This window comes from Brachycentrus maculatus, unplaced genomic scaffold (assembly GCF_059751285.1).
Source record: "Brachycentrus maculatus isolate JH-2025_06_01 unplaced genomic scaffold, ASM5975128v1 h1tg000104l, whole genome shotgun sequence".
Taxonomy (NCBI): Eukaryota; Metazoa; Arthropoda; class Insecta; order Trichoptera; family Brachycentridae; genus Brachycentrus; species Brachycentrus maculatus.
Window position 1 is genome coordinate 2,428,695 of NW_028280858.1, and position 23,054 is coordinate 2,451,748.

At 30.7% G+C, this 23,054-nt stretch overlaps 1 protein-coding gene across 1 annotated transcript in view; it reads right to left on the reverse strand.

The window, feature by feature from the left end:
* The window catches only part of side-VII (sidestep VII transmembrane protein), a 238,925-nt gene that overhangs the window by 12,679 nt on the left and 203,192 nt on the right, over positions 1-23,054 (reverse strand). The window contains exons 11-12 of the mRNA XM_088258892.1: positions 5,479-5,612; positions 3,697-3,880 (exon numbers count right to left, since the gene is read on the reverse strand). Coding sequence (XP_088115018.1) covers positions 3,697-3,880; positions 5,479-5,612 — 318 coding nt within the window. The remainder of the gene's footprint in view (positions 1-3,696; positions 3,881-5,478; positions 5,613-23,054) is intronic.

Consider the following 23,054-nt stretch of genomic DNA (forward strand, 5'->3'; position numbering starts at 1 on the left):
GCAAAAAAAAAGAATAAAATAAAGTAAATAAGGCCGGTTTGTCTACCACGTGATTAGGATAAAATAAATATGGGTAAAGTTATCGAGAGCCGGCTCCAGCAGAAAATACTATTGTTGAAAGTTACTTGAATAATTCAGGCACGCAAATTATTCACGACATCAAAGTTCCAAGAACGACAAAAATGAAGTTCGCCTTCGAAAATTAGATTAAATGCTTCGAGGAAAAAATCCTACGCCCAAATAGCGAGCTATTGATCGCCTTACAACTTGGCCAAAGAGACAGATGTTTTTATGTCCGACTTATTTTTCATTATGACAGTCCTACTTAATTAGCTAGCTTATTTACATTTTTATTTATTTGTTTTATTTTAAAAATACACATTTTTTCTTTATTTTATATTCTTTTGCATTATACAAACATGACATAAATTCAAATACAAAAAAATATGAATACAAAAAAAAAGATCCCACAAAGGCATGGCCTGTGTGTGTATACAATATAATTTGGGTCTTAGTAAAGGCACAGGCAAGAATACAATAGGTATTATAAGCAGAACTAGAATAATATTTATTTTATATATATTTTTTATTTTACTTATTTAATTTTAATCATAAAATTTCCAATTTTTATTTTACCATACTATATCCTCACTAGGTTTTGCCGTAACGAGACAAATTTTACAATATTTTTTTTTTGGATTACTCACATTTTTCACTCCCCAGCAAAAATTTACTTTTTACATTTTTTTTGACATCTCAACATAGATGAAGAAAAATATGGAAGTCTGGACATTTAAAGGGCTTATGATGTGTTATAGGCTGGTTAAGTGATCACTTTACACACGATTATATTCACTATTTTACCCACAATTAACAACCACATTTAAAAAAAATTGTAACTCCTATATTTATCATAATTATTATGACGCTTCATTTTTCAGTTTATTAGAACCATCTATGTATGTAAGATCTTAATCGGATTATTTTACATGTTGGGAGTTGCCTGAAAACATGATTTACAAGTTTTTGTCAAGTCAGCTTATAATTTGGCCAGTTATTTTTATTCCCAACGTCTTGAGTATGTCCAAATCCTCGTTCACAAATCTGGGTTTCTTCACATAGGAGTAATTTTTACAATTTTTATATCTTTATTAGTTAAACATGGATGTCTGGGTTGACAAAGATGAGATGTCAAAATTTAAAAAAAAAAACTTCTTTATGGTGAAATGTAGATTTGTGAAGAAGGATATAGACAGACCCAAAATCTTGTAAATGCAATAATGTGACGTCACTTGGTTTTCCCGTGCCTAGGCAGTTTTTAAAATACTATTTTTTTTAAATAAATTTATTTGATTGTTAAATTGTCAGCCATCGAAGAAATAAAAAATTAATTTTGTTAAAATAAAATCAAATTCTTATTATTGAAAAAATCTTCATAATAAGTAAAGAGAGGAAAAGTTTTTCAGAACCATCTTGATTATCAATTCTGCGAATGGGATTTTAACTTAAGAAATGTAATTTGTTTTAAATTTAAATAATCACAGTTATAGAAGTATTTTCGTAAAAGTTATTATTTTTCGAGAATTCACTAAATACTTTTTAAAGAGAATTTTACAATTAATCCTCATTTTAAATTAATAAATTGATTTGATTTAAAAGATGTAAAATTATACGTTACAACTATACACAGTAAATCTTAGATGAATTGAAAGGATTTTCAGAAAATAGAAATATGATTTCTTACAAATTGTAAACAAAAGTAATTGGAATTTGACGATGAATATTAATTATTAATTTGATGTTTTTCGACGAATTTAACTTATGCGAAAGTTACACAATAATGATTTTAATTTCGATCAACATATGAAATTGTTATCATTCAAGCATATATCAAGATATTTAATGTTTATTTAATTAAGATTATGTTATTAATTTCGCAGACAAATATGCGAAATGAAGCTTTGTTCTACGAAATCAGACGTTACGACGCGAAATGTTTACGTAGGAACAACTTCAAAGCGCATTAGCTATGGAGTCTAGAGAATTCATTCCCTTGATTTGCTTTGCTACAGAAACAAATTCGTCTTACAAATCAGTGAACAAACAAATCGAGCCGTCAGAGGGCGGAGCTCGAAACACAACAATTTTAGTTCCATTTCACGACTGATTTCTTCTGAGCAATGTTACCGAATGTTTCATTTACGCTAGAGAGCATCCCCCGGTGCAGAATTGCAAGGAATAGTGCATGAGGAATGAGCAATACCCGTTCAAAGGTCTGATGCCCTGGTACAATCGGAAAGAAAGAGGGGACTTTTTGGTCACGATGTGTCTATAGTGGTACGAAATATTTTTAATTTTAGTTTAACTTGGTAAAAACCACAAAAGATTTTAAGAAAAAGAGGTATTTACCAAGTAAAACTTAAATTAAAAATGGATTGACACTCGTGTCACTACAAAGTGACTGCTAAATTAATCAATGAAAGTACGAAATATTGTTTGATTGCCACGAAATGTGATTATTTTTAGACCTTCTAAGAAAGAAAGAAATGTCAATTTCCCGCATGAGTGTAATAAAATCAAGATACTTTTTATAAGTCTTCCAGTATGTATACGAGTATATGCTTAAATACGCTTGAAATATAATACATATTATATATTTTTTAAATATCTTATTTTGACCAGTTTTTTACTACTACCTTCCAACTTCATCCGGACCAAATGGTTTACAGGGTTACAGATTCTGAATGATTATAAATATTAGAGAGAAAAATCAATCAAATTTATTTTTATCCCCCATGAAAATCAAACCTCAGACCTCCTAACCACTACACTAAGGAGGCGAAACAATATTTTACATGAGCAATTTCTTGATTATGTCTAATTTGATTTGAAAAATCGAAAGCGGGTTGTTTTTTGTTAAATTGTTGGATTGTTGAGAACCTCACAAGACTACGCTTAAATCACACATTGATAAGCACTGTATTTCTATAGTTCTTCAAAAACAATATAAATTGGTAAAGATATTGGAAAAATATGATCAGAATCGTGAATGTTAAAAGTAAACGAAAGGTAAAGTTTAAGTAAGGTAAAGTTAAAAGTAAACGTTAGTGAGGGCAAATTACCGTAATATGTAATTTCTTATTATGTATTTGATGATAATGAATAGTAAAATATATATTTCTTTCTCATATAACTGTTTTGACTCTGAGAGACATTTAAAATATATCTTATACATAATAACAATCCAAAGGTGAATACAGTTTTTTTAATGTTATTTTTTTGGCATAACACAATAATATATATTTTATTTTATTGTACATAGATATATATAAAAAAAAACGAATTGAATTAACAATAATTGACATGTCACAACGAAATATTTGTATGTATGTAAATACTACGGCAATTGAATCGATAGCCTAAATGTTTTGTTTATGACTTTGACATATTGGTATTGATGACCAACAGCCAGTATAAATAGATGGCATTCATTATATTATTTAGATAATCAGAATAGTTGAATAATTTATTTACTCTCCTTACCATCCATTGTTACTTTGTGTAATACCACTTTAAAAAAGTGGTATTACACAAAGTAAACAATGGATGGTAAGGAAAGTGTCTTATTACCATACAACAAAGTTATCAATGCTTTTAATGTACAAAATTTATTCACTATTTTTGCAATTCACTTACCGATGATTCCACTTTCTTGTGTGAGCTGCTTTTCGGGGAGTCTCAGGGTGGAAGCCTGAATGACGACAGGCTCACTTCTTCCTTTAGGGTTGTAGGCGAACACCCCAGCGAGGTATTGATGTCCTGGCTCCAACCCTGACGCTGCAAATCTCGGTACAGCTGAACTGAGGTTCACTTTCATGGCCTGTGAAAGAAAAACTGCATTAATATCTAGATAACTTTATTCACTTACTTAATTTCATATGATTGAATACAAAAATAAAATACTTCTATAAACCAATTTTTTGAGTTTATTTATGTAAACGCTACTAGTTTCAAAAACTACGGATCTCAAAACCATGTTTCTATTAATAAACTCAAAAAGTGGCCGTATACAAAAGTTTATATTGCGAACAAGACACATAAACACTGTTCACACAGAAAATTAATACTTGTTAAGGAGACAGTTATTCATATTTACTTTAAGAGAATCATACATATAAGTTTATATAAGCTTGTACGAATAAGGGCATGCAACCCTGAGTATCCTAATTATTGCTACTATTTTTTTTTTCCTACCTTATATTTCCTCTTGATATCTTTTTCTATATATTACATAAATAATGTATTTTACCCTGAGCATCTTCAATTGAATTTCTTGTATCAAATTAAATTTACTATACTCCTTGAACCAAATATCTGATATTTTTTTTAATCATCCAAAATTGAGTGAAACATGTGCCTTTAAAATAAATCGTATATTAATATGATCTGTTTCGAACGTTATGGTACCTACTTAAGTTTCAACAAAATTTATTAAATGATTCAAAGCTATAGGGATTTTTGTTTTTACCTCATAGTGAAGTTCGGGTAAACTACATTCCCTGTGTAGGTACGGCAAAAACGTTTAATTGGAGAATAAATGACGAACGTTTTTTATTCTAACTACTTAAACTAAGTAAGTAACGAAAGTTCGTAAAGGAAGAGTGTGACTAATTACTAACTGTTACTTTCTGGGTCTGAATGAGATGGTATTTGTTACGTTTTCTTGGTTTATATTTTACTCCAGCTTCAGATTTTTATGACAAATCATCAAACGTATTCTTCTTCTTTCTTCTTCTAACCTTTATCCGCACCCAAATGGTGCATAGGGCACTGTTTCAAATAAAAATAGTATTATCTTGATCGTTAAATATATAAGGGGAAGGTGATCAGCCCTGCGTTTCAGGTACCAGTCCAGGGTGACATTTAATACAAAGATATTATTGTGAAAAATCAACAATTTTTATTTTCACCCCCCTCCCTATGAATCGAACCAGGGACCTCCACCATGGTAGCCAAACACGCTCACCATTTCACCACGGAGGCAGATAAAATCACATTTCAACAGTGTTATCTGATTTTTAAATACATACGAGTATATGAAGGTAAGGCGATCAGCCCTGTGCTTCAGGTATCAGTCCAGGGTGATATGAATAAATATAAGAGTTTAAAATCACCCATATTTATTTAAGCCCCTGAGAATCAAACTCGGGACCTCCAGCTTGGTAGCCAAATGCGCTGATTATTACGATATAGAGGTTGATAAAAAATAAATAAAATATATTAGGAGCAAGACATATGCTTTACTCAACCAAATTTGTGTATTGATTGGGTGATCAGCTTCTCGTAATTATATCTAAAATCGATTTAACGACTTATTTTTTGAAGAAGCCGTTTTATAAGTCGATTTTGAATGCGATTGCCCATGTCTACAGTATACTATCTTATAAAGTGTTTAAAAATGAATCTTACACTATTTACCTGAGAATTAGTTTCTCTAACTTCCAGAAGAAATGTTTGCGGGAGTCCTCCGTTGAATCCTTCCGCACAGCGAACCGTGAAGGAACTCATTGACACATTAAGGATGCTGCAGTTGTGCACTTGGTCAGGACGACCTGGGAAAGAAAGAGAAAAAATAATTATAGAACAACATGCGTTTAACGAAACCAGTAGACGAATCACTTATTACTAAGTAAAGGCTTTAAATATTAAAAATATTAATAATTTATAAAATAATCTAACACTCTTCTTATCATTCATCGTTCACGAATCCGGATAAGGTGAATGATAAGGAAAGTGTTATATTACTATGCCTCAAAGTTAACAATGCTTTTAATGCAATAATAATAATTAATATATAAAATAATTATTTAAACCAGCCGATGAGTGATCATAAATCCTGTAAATGCACAATCTTTAATTTTCCTATCCCAATAAAATTTAATTACCTCTTTTGAGATATAAGTGAAGTTTTTTTTCAAATATAAATACTAAAAAAATAGCCATTGAAGCAAGCTTCCTTTAAACTGAATTATCCTTTTAAGAATGTTGGCAGATTAGATTTCATTGTATTTTATATATAATATTCATATTATTTTCTGACATCTCATAAAAGATGAAGAAGAATATGGAAGTCTGGGTATTTACGGGGCTGACGACCGTCATAGGCTGGTTTAAGTGATCACTTTACACGTGTAAATTCACCAACTCTACCCATTATTGACAACCACACTACTCTAATTTTTGGAAGTTCTATATATATATATGAACCAATTTTGAAACATTATTCTTAAATCAATAGAACTTCACTAGAGACATCTATTGGTGACATGAAAAGAAGCTTTTAATTTTTTTTAATTGGAAATAATCCAGATTTTGTGAACAAGTATTTAGACACACTCAAATTGTTGTAAAGAAAAAATAATGATTGGAATCCACAGTAATTCAAATTTATTCAAATATGTGATATCTCTCCTAGCGGTTTGATGTTTGTTAGCATGAAGACCGTGGATCCGTGGAATGCTGAGCATTTTTTTAGATGGGAACTGCATTTATTATTTACCTTGTTTATTATGTACAAGATTTATAAATCATTAAGTGGATTTTTGTTTTATCTAGTTAAAAATGTGTTTTATTTATAACTGTGTTGGGAATAAAAAGAATAAAAATGTGTTGGCCAATCAGGAACTTTTCAGCATTTACTCATTGGTAGGAGAAAACTACGTAAAAGACCTCAGGAGAAGCCGGACTGTTGATTGTCGTAAACATCAACAATCGATTATGTTTATCTTAGCCATGGATTTTTTCCTTATATCATCACCATTCGAACATCTAACAGGCATCGTTTTGTCGCACATTTGTCTGAGAGATCGCATCCTGTCTACTTTCGTACTTTTTTGCCGATTCCATGCTTCACTTCCACATTTAAGGGTTGAAACTAGGACTCCATTGCGCACTGCCAGTTTAACGCAGTAGTCTCCAAACTCAATAAGAATGTGATCGACTTTCAGAAATTGAAATTGTCTGGTGAGCTACCCATAAAAAAATCCCTCTTACAGTTTTTTTTTTAATTTTTATCATGGATCCTTATCGAATTATACAAAATATTTTTATTTCTTGAATGTTTTCCGCAGATACTTTGTGGTACATCTTATAATATCCTTATAAAATGAATAGACTTTGTTTTCACCAAAACAACATTAAAAATATTAAAATATTTTCACCAAAAACACACTCAAAAGAAAGAAAAAAGTTTTTGGTGAAATATTCTAATATTTTTAATGTTTTATTAAATAATTATTTAAAATAAACCCTGATGATGACAATGTATTGTTGAAACCGGTAGGTTGAATTGTATGAATAAAAAAAGTGGTGAAAGTCTATTCTTTTTTTAATAAAAATATTTTTATATTATTTTAAATAAATCATATTAACAATAAAACATATAATGCGTACTTTAAATATTTATTTATAAACATTACAATAATTAAATATGGGTGGGATTTAAAATAAACAAAATATTAAAATTTACTAGGCAAATTTAATGAACTACGTGTGCCTGTGAAAAAGCCTCGGCGAGCTGCCGGTAGCTCACAAGCTACCGTGTGGCGATCACTGGTATAAAACAACCTTAAAATATTACACAATTAATATTTTATAAGTTCTGCGTAAGTTTTACCAACTTTACTTGGATTGAGATGTTGGTTGGAGGGCATGCGGGGTAAAACCACACGCTAATGTTCTCAGTTGGTATTTATCTATAGGTAGGTATTTCTTAACTTGGCTTTGGGCTAAGTTACCCAACTATCTGTCACGTGTGACGAGACGATATCTTGGCAGGATATTGCCGGAGGACCTTAATGTCCTAACTCAGGGGTCGGCAACGTGTGGCTCGCAAGCCACGTGTGTTTCTTTAAGCAATTTGTTTGTCTCTTTCTTTGTCAAATTCGAAATATCCTTTTTCACAGAAATTTTCATAAAAAATTAATAAATATTCTGTGTATATTTATTTTTAGTTCGGTTGGGTAAAGAAAGATGGTGCCATTTATGCACATATTCTTTCATAAATCTTGTTCTTGTTAAAAATGTAAACATTTAAAAGAAAACAACCTTTGAAAAACCACACTAGTTTCAAACCAATTTCATGATCAATATGCCAATAAAAGGCTCGTTTGACAAAAATCCTACCTATTTATAATAAAAACAACTATTTTCATGCATCTTTTATACATTTTAAAAATTAAATAAAATTATTGTCGAATTTCGGCGAGAAAATTCGTCGGTGTAGGAAATCAAACAACTCGAAACAGGACTTCCCGAACACTACTCGGGTTAGTCAATAAAAACAAACACATAAATATATTTGGCTCGGGCAAATCAATGCCACCAAGTTGGAATTCGATTTGCCCAAGCAGGACTCGTACTCATCAATGCAACACAAACTCCTTTGCCTGAGCCACGCTTAGGATAAACAGGCAACTGGTTAAAAATTGGCTTCCCAAAAATTTCCAAAACGTTTGGCTCTTTGGTCCAAGAGGTTACCGATCCCTGTCCTAACTCTCTGTATATCTAAGGATCTCGGAGATTAGTATATTAAAGGATGAACTCCACCTATATCAAACATCTCACACACACACACTCACACTCTTAATTTGAGATTCTGATCTCTGTTACCTATACCACACCCTCATACGTCATACGTGAAAATATTTTCACGTAATGAGGATAAGACAATAACCCATTTTAAGTCAATTGTATTCAAAACATTTTTGAGTGTGTCCGAATCCTTGTTCACAAATCTGGGCTTCTCCACCTAGGATATATGATTACAATTCGACATATCAACATAAATGAAGAAGAATATGGAAATAAAATTCAAGTTATTCAATTTTATTGAACAAAAAAAATGTTTATATTTACATAACAAACAATATTCAAGGCGAATATATTAAAAGTAAGCAAGAAGACTTAAAGGTGTAGTAGAATCCCGCTTCGGAAAACTCCTTCGGACACATGGAACATATCAATATCCAACGTGATAATGTTCAACATAGCGGTGGCTCTTCCTACAGGCATAACCATTGGCAGGTTGATCCTGTATATAGGAATGTGAAACAATCTACGCCGACGCACAGTGATTCGCCCAGAACAAGCCAGCAAGACAAAAGTCAATTCAATGAATCGACTTATTGATGATAACATGATAATAACAACCCCCCATTAGTCACAATTCCAGGTAATTATTATGGCAAATATTCCAGAACGATGAGTCATAAGCCGTTGAAATGAAGTGATAAGGTTATTCCTTTTTTGTAAACAATTTAGTTGCTGTTTTGCAGTGCTTTCAATAACATCTTACAAGACTTGAAGTGAAGAATATTACTATTGCTGTAATGGATTTTACTTAAGAGGGTATGAATTTTTTTATTTTATTTTAAATTTGGTTCAAATGCACGACAGTATGAGTTATGATAGAGTTTGAAAAACTACGTAAAAATTGTAATTTTTTTTTTCGTTTTAAATTTTTGAACGTATGCATCTTTTTGTCCCCAGATGTATCCAGGCTAATTTTTTGATATTATGTAGCTACATTCATTAGCTATACAACGATATATAATTTTTATAAGACATATAGTAGCAATTTTCATTTATTTATTTTTTTCAGATCGTGAGTGCTCTCTCTCGAAATTAGAACTATATGAAGAATGGCGGAAACATGCGAAAGAAGAACGAAATTTTCGTCTGATGGATTTTATTATTAAAAAATTTTGTGTTACGGATATGATTTTTGATTCAAAGAAGCATTTACTGATAAAATTTTAAAGTGTTTCGTCAAAATTCTCTGAAAAGTGGGCTGCAGCTAATATGAAGACGAACCATTTTTTAAACAAAAATAAAAATTGGTTAGAGGGCGTAGATGTAAAATTTAATATAAAAATGCATCATCCCTGCGCTTCTTCATCATCTGGAGGAAGTCAGCCTCAAGTCTAGTACACAGTACGGTGGTTTTTAAAACATTCATTCTTCCAGTCGGTGAGCTCTCGGAAGAATCTCAAGAGGCCCGAAATAAAGATTGTCGTAGATTCCGCGAGCACCATACTAGGAAACTGTCACGTACTTCCACGAATACAGATTTATTGAATATGCTTTTGAAAACATCCGATCCTGTAATTAACTCACTCAGAGAAGTACCTAGAAAGAGAACCGATAAATTACCGTTGGAAGTTCTGAATTTAATTGTCCCGCCTTCAATAGCAGAACATCAGGTGGCAAATAACTTTCATCCATGTAACGATGGTGATTATTTAATATCTGATTCGTCTGATTGTGAGATTGATGATGAGTCGTGATAATGATTATTAGTCTTGTGTATTATTTATTAATGTTATTCTATGTTTATTTCTGTAATCTAAATTATTTCCGTAAAGTATATACATAGGTACAATAACAATAACTAAAGGGGGCTTCTGACAGCGACAGTTTAATCGCATTTTATGATAAAAATTGCTATAATTCTACAATAATATAGGGAAATAATTATTTGCCTACCCCAGGTTTAATTTTTTGTTTAATCATTATTTAAGAATTAACGCGATTTTGGTCATAAAATGCCATTGATGTGTGACTATCGGAGGCCCTCACAAGTTGATTGTATAGTATTAAGAGTAAATTTATTTGTATAATTAATGATGTGTTTAATTGTGTATCCGCCTCCGTAGTGTAATGGTCAGCACGCTCGGCTACCGTTCTGGAGGTCCCGGGTTCGATTCCCAGGGGGGTCGAATAAATAAAAGTGATTTTTTCACTCGAATATTTATTCCATATTACCCTGGACTGGTACCTGAAGCGGAGGGCTGATCACCTTTCCTTCGTGTGTTAACGATCAAGATAACACTGCGTTTGTATGATGCAGTGCCCTATGCACCATTGGGGTGCGGATGAGGGTTTGTATTAATTGTGTATATTATGTATTTTCTTGTTATAACAATACTGATTTTTTTTAAATACTTTTTTTATTTCGTACATAAGTTTTTTTTAAATTAAAATATTCCCAAAGCTTCAGAATTATCAAACAATGCATAATTATTCGAAAAATCAATGAAATAATATTGATCAATACCAGAACAATCAAATCGTAGAATAAAATGTTTTTGTCCACCTAGCTTGTTCTGGGTGAATCACTGTGCGACGCTGTCTTAGGTAACTATTGGGAGCACGCAGACCAATGCTTCGGATAATTTCAGGATTATAGATCATACCGCGCAACAATCGATAAAAATGCGTAATCAAATACACATTCATTTTAGTCTCTATACTATTGTAGCCAAGCATACCCTGGAGAAACTCGGTCGGGTAGAGCCAAGGATAATATCCGTACTCTCTCATGTAGAGATATCTGAGAAACTTCTTTTGGACTTTCTCTATCGTAAGAGAGTACGTAAGCTCATGTGGTCCCCAAATTATCGAGCCACTCTCGAGATCTGGTTATTAACAGGGCTTATAATCCAGTCAGAATCTTACATGCATTTAAGTAAAGGGTCTCTGTTATAGAAAGGTTTCTCAAACTAACCATAGATGGATGGAGTGAATTTAAACATAAAACGGCTTGAGATTTATGATAGACGTACTCGTATGTACGAGTTCCAAAAAAATGAGTAGTGTGGCTGTCAATCATGGGTAGAAAAACGAATGTTACACGTGTGTAAAGTGAACACTCAATTAGCCTTTGATATGTCATAAGCCCTGTAAATAACCAGGCGTTTTTATATTCTTCATCATCTATGTTGAGATGTCAAAATGTAAATTGTTTTGAAACAACCTTTTACAATATATTTATTTTATTTATTTTTAATCTTAATTTGAAAAAACAGATATATTTGCGTTTTCATTATTTACAAAAATACTTCAATTTCATACTATTTCTGTGAGCCTAAGTGGCTCATTATTAGAAAAAGGTATCAAATTGTGGTAGAGTGGGTTCGAACCGAGAAACTCTGACTTAAGAGTCCGCGACACCAACTACGGGACCACAATCCAACACAATCCGATTTTTACCACAAAAACCCTAGAAACCCCTATTAGCGAAAGCTCAATAGCCAGTTTAGCTTTCGCTATAAGGGTTTTATTTGTTAAAATGGAATTTAGTACACTATATAAATATCTGTATTATTATAATCAAATATATTTTATCAACATTAAAAACAAACAAAAACTTTTAATGAGCATAGTAAGCAAGTATTACAACTTCAAAAATAGTTTTTACCCATGTGAATATTTAAACTGCTAGTAAACCTTCATAAATAATTGAGTACCTACCTAGAACAATCTCATCTGAAAGTTTTCAGTTCCTTTGACGGTGTCTGTTATTCATTCAGCACCCCATTCTATCACAAGATTAAATAATTATGATCCATAATTTAATACCGTAGGTGCAAAAGTGGCAAATGCATTGATGAATATTTCATTCGGTTCATCAAAGCAGCCCTGAAGGTTATATGTATCAACCCCGTAATTATCAGGCCCGCCCTTGGTACAAAGTAAGGCTTAATACCGAGTTCTAAGCCATGCTCGTCACTAACGACATATGTTAAGTGCTCTCGGGTATCGGCGTTGATAAGAGAAATACTTGGGTCTACTTAACTGATGCTTGCGTACTTAAAATACACGGTGTCCCAATAAGATGCTTAAACAATTTGGCCGTGTGTCTTTCCTCTGGGAATTTGTCATGCGAGGATTTTTATGAACTATTTTTTGTCAACATTTTAAAAGTGTCTAAATAATTGTTCACAAATCTGGATTATATCCAATTATAGGAGTATTTTTCAAATTATTTTTTGACATCTACACAAAGATATTTTTATTCATATTTTGCACCTCTCTTAAACTATTTAGATGCATCTTTTTGACATATTAACAAAGCTGAAGAAGAATATGGAATTACTTTCAAGTCACTTTGTGGTAAAATATATCCATTTTCAATTATTTTTTTATTTAGTAAATACCACTAGTGTTTAAAATTGAAGCGGAATGTATCGAAACACGTGTCACAGTAGATTTTAAGAAATAGTGGTATTTAATAGGTAAAACATTCATTAAAAATTGAAAAAAAAAAGTGTTTCCATCCACTAAAATATCATTAGAGACATATATGGTAGGATGAGAGAAGCTTTTTTATTGAGCAGAAACTCTTTAATTTGTATGTGAGGTTATTTAGGTGCACACTGATTAATCCATTTACAATACATTATACACTAAAAATACGTAAATTGGTTATTTTACCACATATCTGAGTTTATTCATATAAACGCGACTAGTTTTGAGAACTAGGCCACCTTCATAGTGCTTTTGTACTTTTCAACCAACAAAATTTCTGGTGCCTGTAGAGCATGACTGATCACTTTTCTTTCCTGTATTTGAAGATCAAGATAACACTGCTTCAATACTATGCAGTGCTCCATTGGTTGAGGATAAGGGTCAGTTTAAGTTTTGAGAACTACTGAAGTTCTATATTATTTTTTGACATCTCATCAAAGATGAAGAAGAATATGGAAGTCTGGGCATTTACGGGGCTGATACATTTACGGGGTCATAGGCTGGTTTAAGTGATCACTTTACACACGTGTAACATTCACCAATTCTACCCATTATTGACAACCACACTACTCAAATTCTTGGAAGTTCTATACATATGAACCAATTTAGAAACCTTGTTCTTGAATCACTAGAACTTCACTAGAAAATAAATAAATGTCCAGACTAAATTGCCTAAATTAATTTCTAATTAAGTTAAATTTAAAATTCCCGTAAATGTCCAGACTTCCATATTCTTCTTCATCTTTGATGAGATGTCAAAAAATAATATGAAAATAACTCCTGTAATTGGAGATAATCCAGATTTTGTGAACAAGTATTTGGACACACTCAAAATGTTGTACAGAAGTTCTCATGAATAGTTAAAAATACAACACAATTCTAGTTTGTATTTTGACCTGTTTATAAAAGCAACCGTATTATTTATAATAATTTGTTTTAACATACATACATTAATTAACAAAATATGTAGTAGTATTATCAAAGTGATTTATTTTATATGCTCCAATAAAATTAATATAAAAAAGTTAAAATTAAAGTTTGAGACACAAAATGAAAGTCGAATCAATAAATAATTCTCGCGTTCTGTCAAAGTAACTATTTAGTTAATTAATTTTGTTAATTGATTCGGCAGTCACTTTGTGGTCTAATATATATCCATTATAAAATATATAATTGTTTTGGCAAATGCTGATAAATATTTAATTAATTTGTGACACGTGTTTCAAAGTACTCGACATTTTTATTGATGAACAGTTTTCATAGTAATTTTTTCTTTAATTTGATTTTTTTTAATGTTGTTATTATTATTTCGATGGAGATAAATATATATTTTTAGTACGGAATAAGTATGGGTTTTCTAGAAGTTTTACAACCTGTTATTGACTGGTATAAGCGATCACTAGGCTAAAAAATTTTTGTTCGATAATCACAATCTCATTTATCTTACCATATACCTTACCCAATGGTGCATAAGGCACAGCATCGTATTGACGCAGTATTATCTTGATCGTTACTTACATGAAGGCAAGGAGACCACTCCTGCGCTTAAGGGTGATATTAAAAAATAAAGAGTGAAAAATCGATAATATTTATTTTCACCCCCACCCCCTGGGAATTGAACCCGGGACCTCCAGGACGGTAGTTAAACACGCTAACCAAACTTCTCTTATAAAATTATTTGGGAAAGTTGTGTTAAAGTAATCCATGGAAAGGCTTAATAATTTATTCAGTAATTCAATGTGTGGATACATTTTTGAAACACCATGTATGCTCGATACTTGAAGTGTAACTAAGCACATATTATTATATTATATGTTGCTGAGCACGGAACACCTTGGGTCCGATTTAAACAAATATTGGCAAGTAGGTTACATTAGGGGGTAGGTATACATATTTAGACTCGTCGCCTCAATATGCAAATTAAAAGTAAATTTCTAATATTTTATGAGAAACGCAATCATTTTAACAACTCTGTAGTACTTTACTTTAGTTTTGTAATATTAAAATACCAAATTATTAGTGTAATATCTATACTCAAAAATTAAATGCTAATCGTTCTATCAGTGTGCTGATTTTATATTTTGATTGTTTTAAAATATATGTCATATAAAATTATAAATAAAACACTTATTTATTATTTTTTAAAAATGAAACACTTGTATTATACCACTTTATGTCTTTTATTTCATTAAACACGACTAGTTTCGAAAACTAACAGATGTTTACATTTACAGGTGAAAAGTAAAACTAACAAGCAAAGATATTTAGGTATATTCATTGAAGTTGATAGGGTAATAAATAGAGGGAAGGGGGTTGTTAAGTTTGTAAATGGAAACATAGATAATAATGGTAACGTATTATGAAACATCATAGAATTATTTTTTTTAAATATTGAAAGCATTAACTTTGTGGATCATATTGATATATTATTTCTAGAAATAAAAAAATAAATTGTGTTTTGATCCACGCACATTTTTATTAACCAACTAGTTTCGGCAACAATCTGTTCCCCTCTTCAGGGTTTAAATTAAACCCTGTCATAAATTAAACCCTGAAGAGGGCAACAGGTTGTTGCCGAAACTAGTTGGTTAATAAAAATGTGCGTGGATCAAAACACAAAGTATTTTTTATTTCTCGAAATAATACATCATATTATTAATTAACTTTTTATCAGAATTTAAAAAAATCAACATGTCATTTCACAAAGTTAATGCCGTGTCAATAAATAATAAAACGGTTATTTTTTACCACTTGAGTATTATATTGTAATGACTAGTTTCGGAAGTTACAGATGCTTCCATCTACATTGAAATTACAGAGTTTCATTATCTAACAGTAGTGGAAATATGACCACTTCCACTTCCACGATTAAAGCATTTTTAGGGTTAATATTAAAAAAAATACCAAATATAATATTATACGAAATTACTTTAGAAAAATATTTCTGACTAGTTATTTGTATATTTTCCCTTTCTTTTTAAGAGCCTATGGGGGTGGAAAACTTTTTTTGTTAAATTCTGATTAAAAATGTTATTTTCTCACTAGAAAAATTATTATCCACAAAAATTTCAGCATAAAATTGAAAGAAAAATGTATTTCATGATTGCGTTAAAAATATACGAAAAGCAGATGATTAAAGCTGATAACAGCAAAATAGAGCATGTCATTTGTCTAAGAAAAACATTATCATTTTATGGATAAAAATTTTGTTTGCAAAAAAAAGTAATTGTCTAAGTACGAAATCTCAGTGTCGACACATTTTTTCTAATAAATAAATGGATAGAAAATTCTGCTTGATTTCACAATTCCTATAAAAGTCTATCTACATGCGAATCAAAATTATCGATTTCCAAAGATATGTATTTTGTATGAACATGAGTTTTGGAAACATATTTAAATGTTTGTAATGGAAATTTGCATTTAGTAGATAATAATGGTTTACATGGATGCAATAAATGCACATCGACGTATTTTTAATTTAACAAATTGAATGCAATTCAATCTCTGCAGTTATAATGCACGTGAATTGAATATCGTTAATGTTGGTAAAACATATGTTGCATTTATGCATATGTAAATTGAAATAAAACTAACTTTGAATGATATGGCCAGGCACTGTGGCGTAGTTGGGTAGATGAACGACTGCGAAACTGGCGTCGTGGATTTGATTCAAAATCAATTCAAGAAATATTTATTTTCAATTGGTCTGGGTGTTTGTGATTTATTTTTCACATTTACCTTCCCTATCCTTACTACCCTACCTGCTGACAAGCATCTAAAATAGACGCTTTGCGGGTTATTTCTTTGAGAAAAAAGTATTTGCCCAGTTTGTAAGTACTTTGTTACATAAATGTGAATTCCTTGGAGAGAAATCAAGAAATAATTCAGGGTACTATTGAGGTCAATCAAAATAAAATAAAATAGTTTTTTTCATTGTTGAAATCCTGTGAAGAAATAAAATTGTATTATTCCATATTTTAATGTGTTAAAAAAACGATTTTGATTAGATTTAAAAAATTATAAAATATTGTATTTGAAAGTTTATTTAGCGGCTTCTTTGTGGCTATATGTTAATATTTTGAAATCAAAATATACTTGGTTAATAACTATTATTTACATCTTAACAAAATCGTGATACGCATTTCGATGTGTTTGATTATTATGTTGAGTGCATCGAAACACGTGTTACAAAAGATTTGACCAAATATTAGGGGTTTACCAAGTTAACGTTGAATTATGATAAGGTCAATGAAAGATTAAGTATTTTCAAAACTTAAGTAATCTTTTAAGTATATTCTTAAAGATAAAAGTACACTGATTTTTCTGTTTTCTTAGTATAAGTAGAGAGTGACTTTTAATCTTTAAACTAGTTCCGGGTTTATGAAAAGAATTTTCATTGGGAATTCGTTCTCGCAAGACAAAGAAGCAATCGCCGATAGCAAATATATACATAAGACTTATATATGTATAAGACATGATCATTTTTACTTTTGCGATAAATTAAGAATATTATTAAAATACATATTTCTTAACAGTTATACAGTATTTTTATTTGACACAGGAAACTGCAGTTAACTAGTTATTTAGATTTTTATATTTTGTGATAGGTACAATACAATAAATCGAAATTCTATATTGAACTATATAGAAAAGTCAATTTTAAAAACTCCTTTGAAGAGAATTTATCGATTATTATTAATTTATGTGAGGATATACAAGTAAATTTCATCTGGATTCATTATTATTTCAGAATCATCAGCAAATAATACTGAATATGTAATTACAGTATGTTTAGTTTCAATTAAATATTCATGTACGTATGTATGTATGGATGAAGAGAATATTTGTGTATAGTACAATATATTATATAATAATTAATCGCAGGAATTAACATATTCTCAAATTTTGGAATATATCAGCAGTAGCTCAACCACGTAGCTCAACAAAGATCTGTCTCAATGAGTAAGACTATAAAATCATACGTCTCTGAGAGGAGATTAGTAAGAAAATAGAATTAAGAAGAAATGAGGTTGGAGAAAGATTATAATTATATTTTGAGTTAAAACATCATAAAAAAAAATCCCTTTTAAATAATTTATTAATATTAATAATAATTATATTTATTTACTCTTCTGTCTGCCTCCGTAGTGTAATGGTCTGCACGCTCGGCTGCCGTACTGGAGGTCCCGGGTTTGATTCCCAGGGGGGGTCAAATAAATATAAGTGATTTTTTCACGCTAATATTTATTCAATATTACCCTGGACTGGTACCTGAAGCGGAGGGCTGAACACCTTGTCTTCATGCAATTACCGATTAAATTAACACTGCGTTGCTACAATGCAGTATTTTTTGCACCAGGGGTGCGGAAAAGGGTTTAAAAATTTTAATTTAAATTTTTAAGATATTTGTATTTTTATTATTTACAAAAATTCAATTTCAATTTCATACTATTGCTGTGAGCCTTAGCGGCTCATTTTAAGAAATATGCGTCAAATTGTGGTAGAGTGGGTTCGTACCGAGAAACTCTAACTCAAGAGACACTAACCACTGGACCACAACCCGAAACATAAAATGGCATAACTAGGCGAAACAATTTTTTTGACAATTGTTTCATTTTCAAACGAATGCGAACTCGACAGTAATTTAGTTGAATATTTAAAAAATTCAAACAGTTTTTTTAGAAAACTAACTTTAACTGTTTGCCCATACAGATTGGTGTTGCTTTCTTTTCTCTCTGCCTACCTCTGCGGAATGCAGCGAGATGGATGGTTAGTTAGTTTTTAAAAGATATTTTTACAACAAAATAAAATGCTCGCTTCTATTCAAATACTTGAATGACAGAATGATAATGCGGTGTATAAAGTAATCACTTTTAACATCCAATGTCAAATCGTAAGTAATTTTATCGATAATGCTGCTCTCAGCGTTGCGTTTTTTTCCTTTATCACCATTCAAATATATACACCACACATTAACCCCCCCCCTCTATTTATTACCCTACCAACCTCTATAAATACATACCTTTTAATTTTTTTATCGTTAGTTTAACTTTTCACTTGTAGATGAAAACGTCTGAAGTTTTTTAATCGTACGTAATGAAATAAAACTCATTAAGTGGTATTAAACAATTAAAAAAAATATATATATATATATATATATATATACCACACATCGTTTTACCGCACATTCGTCTAAGAGACCCACTGCATTCAGTACACTTTCATCCTTCTTTTGCTAACTCCATTTTTCACATCCATATATAAGGGCTGGAACCAGAACTCCGTTGTGTCCTATTGTTATTCGAAATCAGATATTTTATGCAGTACCACCCATTAATTGCAGTGTTCGTTTTATAAATGACTTTAAAACACCTTGTAAAATACACTCCCGTACAAACTTCAAGCACGCCACTTGCAGTGATAATATACGAGACAGCTTAACCCTCCACTGCACTTCTTCAATGTGTATTGTTGGTTTAACCGGAGACTAGCTGTAAATTTACACAGTTTTAATGGGGACAACCGCCAGTTTGAGAATAACTGCGCCGTTCCACAGGGGGATGGCTGCAAATTTATTTCACACTAATTTGATTGCTTATCATTTGCAACCTTTAAAATAAATACTTGAAACAGAATACCCATTGAGATGTTTGAAATATTGCATATAGATTAATAAAAATAAGCTTATTTCTGTTGTTATCAAATGAATTTATTGGAAGGGTTGATTGGTGTCATTTTTAACAAGTGAATAAGAAAAAAAAATGTTGTAAAAAATAATGTGAAATGCTTATAATTCGTAACCCGTAATATAAGAGATATAATTGTTGGCTTTTTTTCATGAATATTTATTTTTAAGGTCTATACACTTGTACACAAAGCTTGTGAAATTATATGCACATATATTAATATGTATATATAAATATATATATATATATATATATATATATATATATATATATATATATATATATATATATATATATATATATATATATATATATATATATATATATATATATATATATATATATATATATATATATATATATATATATATATATATATATATATATATATATATATATATATATATATATATATATATATATATAAAAAAATATAATATAGAGGGATAAGCAATTGGTGATTTTTTATGTGTTTCTTCTTCTACTGTGTGTGTCATGTCAGGTCCCCCTGACATCGACTATAACCAAAAGTAATTTCATAGTGATGTCCTGGAGAGATATGGTTGTGTGTTTAAAAGGATTAGCATTAAAAATTCATTGTATTAAATTCAATTTATTTTCTTATTCATTTTTGTCTATTACACTTGCTCACTTGAAACAAAATAAAAGTAATCCTTGTTTTTTATGACATTGAGTAGAGATAAGAAAATTAATTTTCATTTTCTAATCCTTCTCACATTGAGCAAAGAATCTTATAATTATAAAGTTAATTTTATCTTTTAACTTATGAAAGCAAGATAGCTACTCCAGACTTCTTTTAAATATATATATGTTTGAATTATTTTATTGTTATTATTATTTACTTGGGCTTCTAGTACAGTATAAAATCGCGTTAGGTACTTCTCATGGTACAATATAATCAATAAACGGTAGATAAATATTCCAAAGACAAATAAACGGTAATGATATTAAATTGAAAATTTATATGGTATATTGCTTTTTTTTTATGCGTATAACATACATCGGAAACAATAGGGAAATGCGTAAATGCATAAGAAAGATTTTTTTAAATCAAACGAAAAAAATGAAAAAACAAAATACGTTGTCAACATGAAACAGTGATAATCATACATTTGATTTCGTTGAAAATAAAAGAAAAATCAATAAATTCACGAAAAAGAATTTTCTTAATCAAACCAAAAAATTGATGGAACAATAAGCGTTTAGTTTTACTGTCAACGTGAAAATCTCGACTGCATTTCGTTGAAAACGATAGAAAAATGAGTAAATATATAAGATTTTATTTTCGAAATCCAACAACAAATTGACTGACGGCGTTTGGCTTCGTTGTCAATATGAATTAATGATTATCTCCCACACACATTTCGTTGAAAACAAAAGAGAATGTAAAATAAATCATTTTCAATATCACAACGTAAAGCGTTTAATTTCTAATAATAATCCCCTAACTATACATGTATTTCGTTGAAAATAGTAGAGTAATCAGTAAATGCATAAAAAAAAATTTTTCAAAATCAGAACATAAAATTGATAGAACAAAAAAGCGTTAAGTTTCGTTGATAACATGAAAAATCGATTATACTTCCCCCTAACTAAACATGCATTTCGCTGAAAATAATAGAAAAAAGAGTAAATGCAGTTCTGGTTCCAACCCTTATGTATGGAAGCGAAGCATGGAGTTGGCAAAAGAAGGATGAAAGCAGACTGAATGCAGTCGAAAGGCGATCGCTCAGACGAATGTGTGGCAAAACGATGTTTGATAGATGTTCGAATGATGAAATAAGGAAAGAATGTAAGGCTGAGATAAGCATTATCGATAAAATTAAGAAAGGTGTGTTGAGATGGTTTGGACATGTGGAGCGTATGAGTGAAGAAAGAACGGTTAAACAAATTTATGAGGCGAATGTAGTTGGAAAAAGAAGCAGAGGACGACCGAGGAAAACTTGGCACAATCAGGTATGTCAAATACTTGAAAGCGGCCGGGTCAGGAGTCGTAATAATCGTCGGGTATGTATGAGGAGATGCATGAATGTAGAAGAGGCAAAGAATGTTTGCAAAGACCGAGTGGTTTGGCGTTCGATTCTCTCTGCCTACCCCTGCGGGGAAGCGGCGTGATGGTTAGTTAGTTAGTTGGAAAAAAAATGATAGAACAAAAAACCGTTTAGTTTCGTTGTTAACATGAAACGACGATAATCCCCACCAACATTTCGTTTCATTAACTCGCGCGCCAGCCACTGGGGGGTTAACAATCGAATTAGCCGGAGGTGTTACGGGCGGCACGAAGGAGGAAGAATTATAATATAATAACCTCCTACAATATAAGTTCTATATTCCCAACTGAGGGTTGAAAAGTGCATGATAATTTTCGCATTTAAATTTCTAAGTGCGCCCGGCACAACCCATTTCACCGACGGTTATTGCGAAATAATTTGCAAAATAACATTTTTTTCGTATAAATTACTAGCCATAAATTTTACAACATAATCTACGTGGACTTAAAAGTTTGCTTTTGTAGCATTAATCATCGGGATATGCACACCTCGGATTTGTGAAGCACTTAATTCTGCATGGTTCTAACATTTTGCACCGTAAACCTAAGCTTTTAATTTTTACAAAAAAATAAAATTAAACTTCTATAAAAAATTAAATTTGCTTAAACCAAATCTTTTACCAGGAATATAAAGTCTAATAAAAAATATTTTTAAAAGAAAAAAAATTGAATGTGTCTTGAAGATACTTTAAAATAAAGTTTTGTACAACATTTTAAAATGAAACTCAAACATTGTTTTAACCGCTTTTATTTTTGGTACTTTTCTCCAACCGATTTCAAAAATGACCTTGCCATCTTCAGAGATGGACATGAACACATCTATCCCTGAATGATTAATAACAAAGCTTGAGTTTTATTTGAAAAAAAAAATTGCACTGAAAACCTGAGTTGTACGAGAAAATAAATTCACACATCTTCTAAAATTAAATATGTTGAAAAACTAAATGTTGTTATAGGTACCTATTAAGAGTTATAACAAAAAATATATTTTAAACAATAACAAAAAAGTGAGGTCTGCCGTTCTGATTGATCAAACATAATATTTCATTCTACGTGGCTCTAACATTTTTCACTAAAAACTTGAGTTTTTAATTTTTACAGGAAAACAAGACCACGTGTAAAAAATACAACAATATGCTTAAATTAAATCTTACACAAAACGTTTAATTTTTAAAGGAAAAACTAAATATCGTTCGAGTTATTCCAAA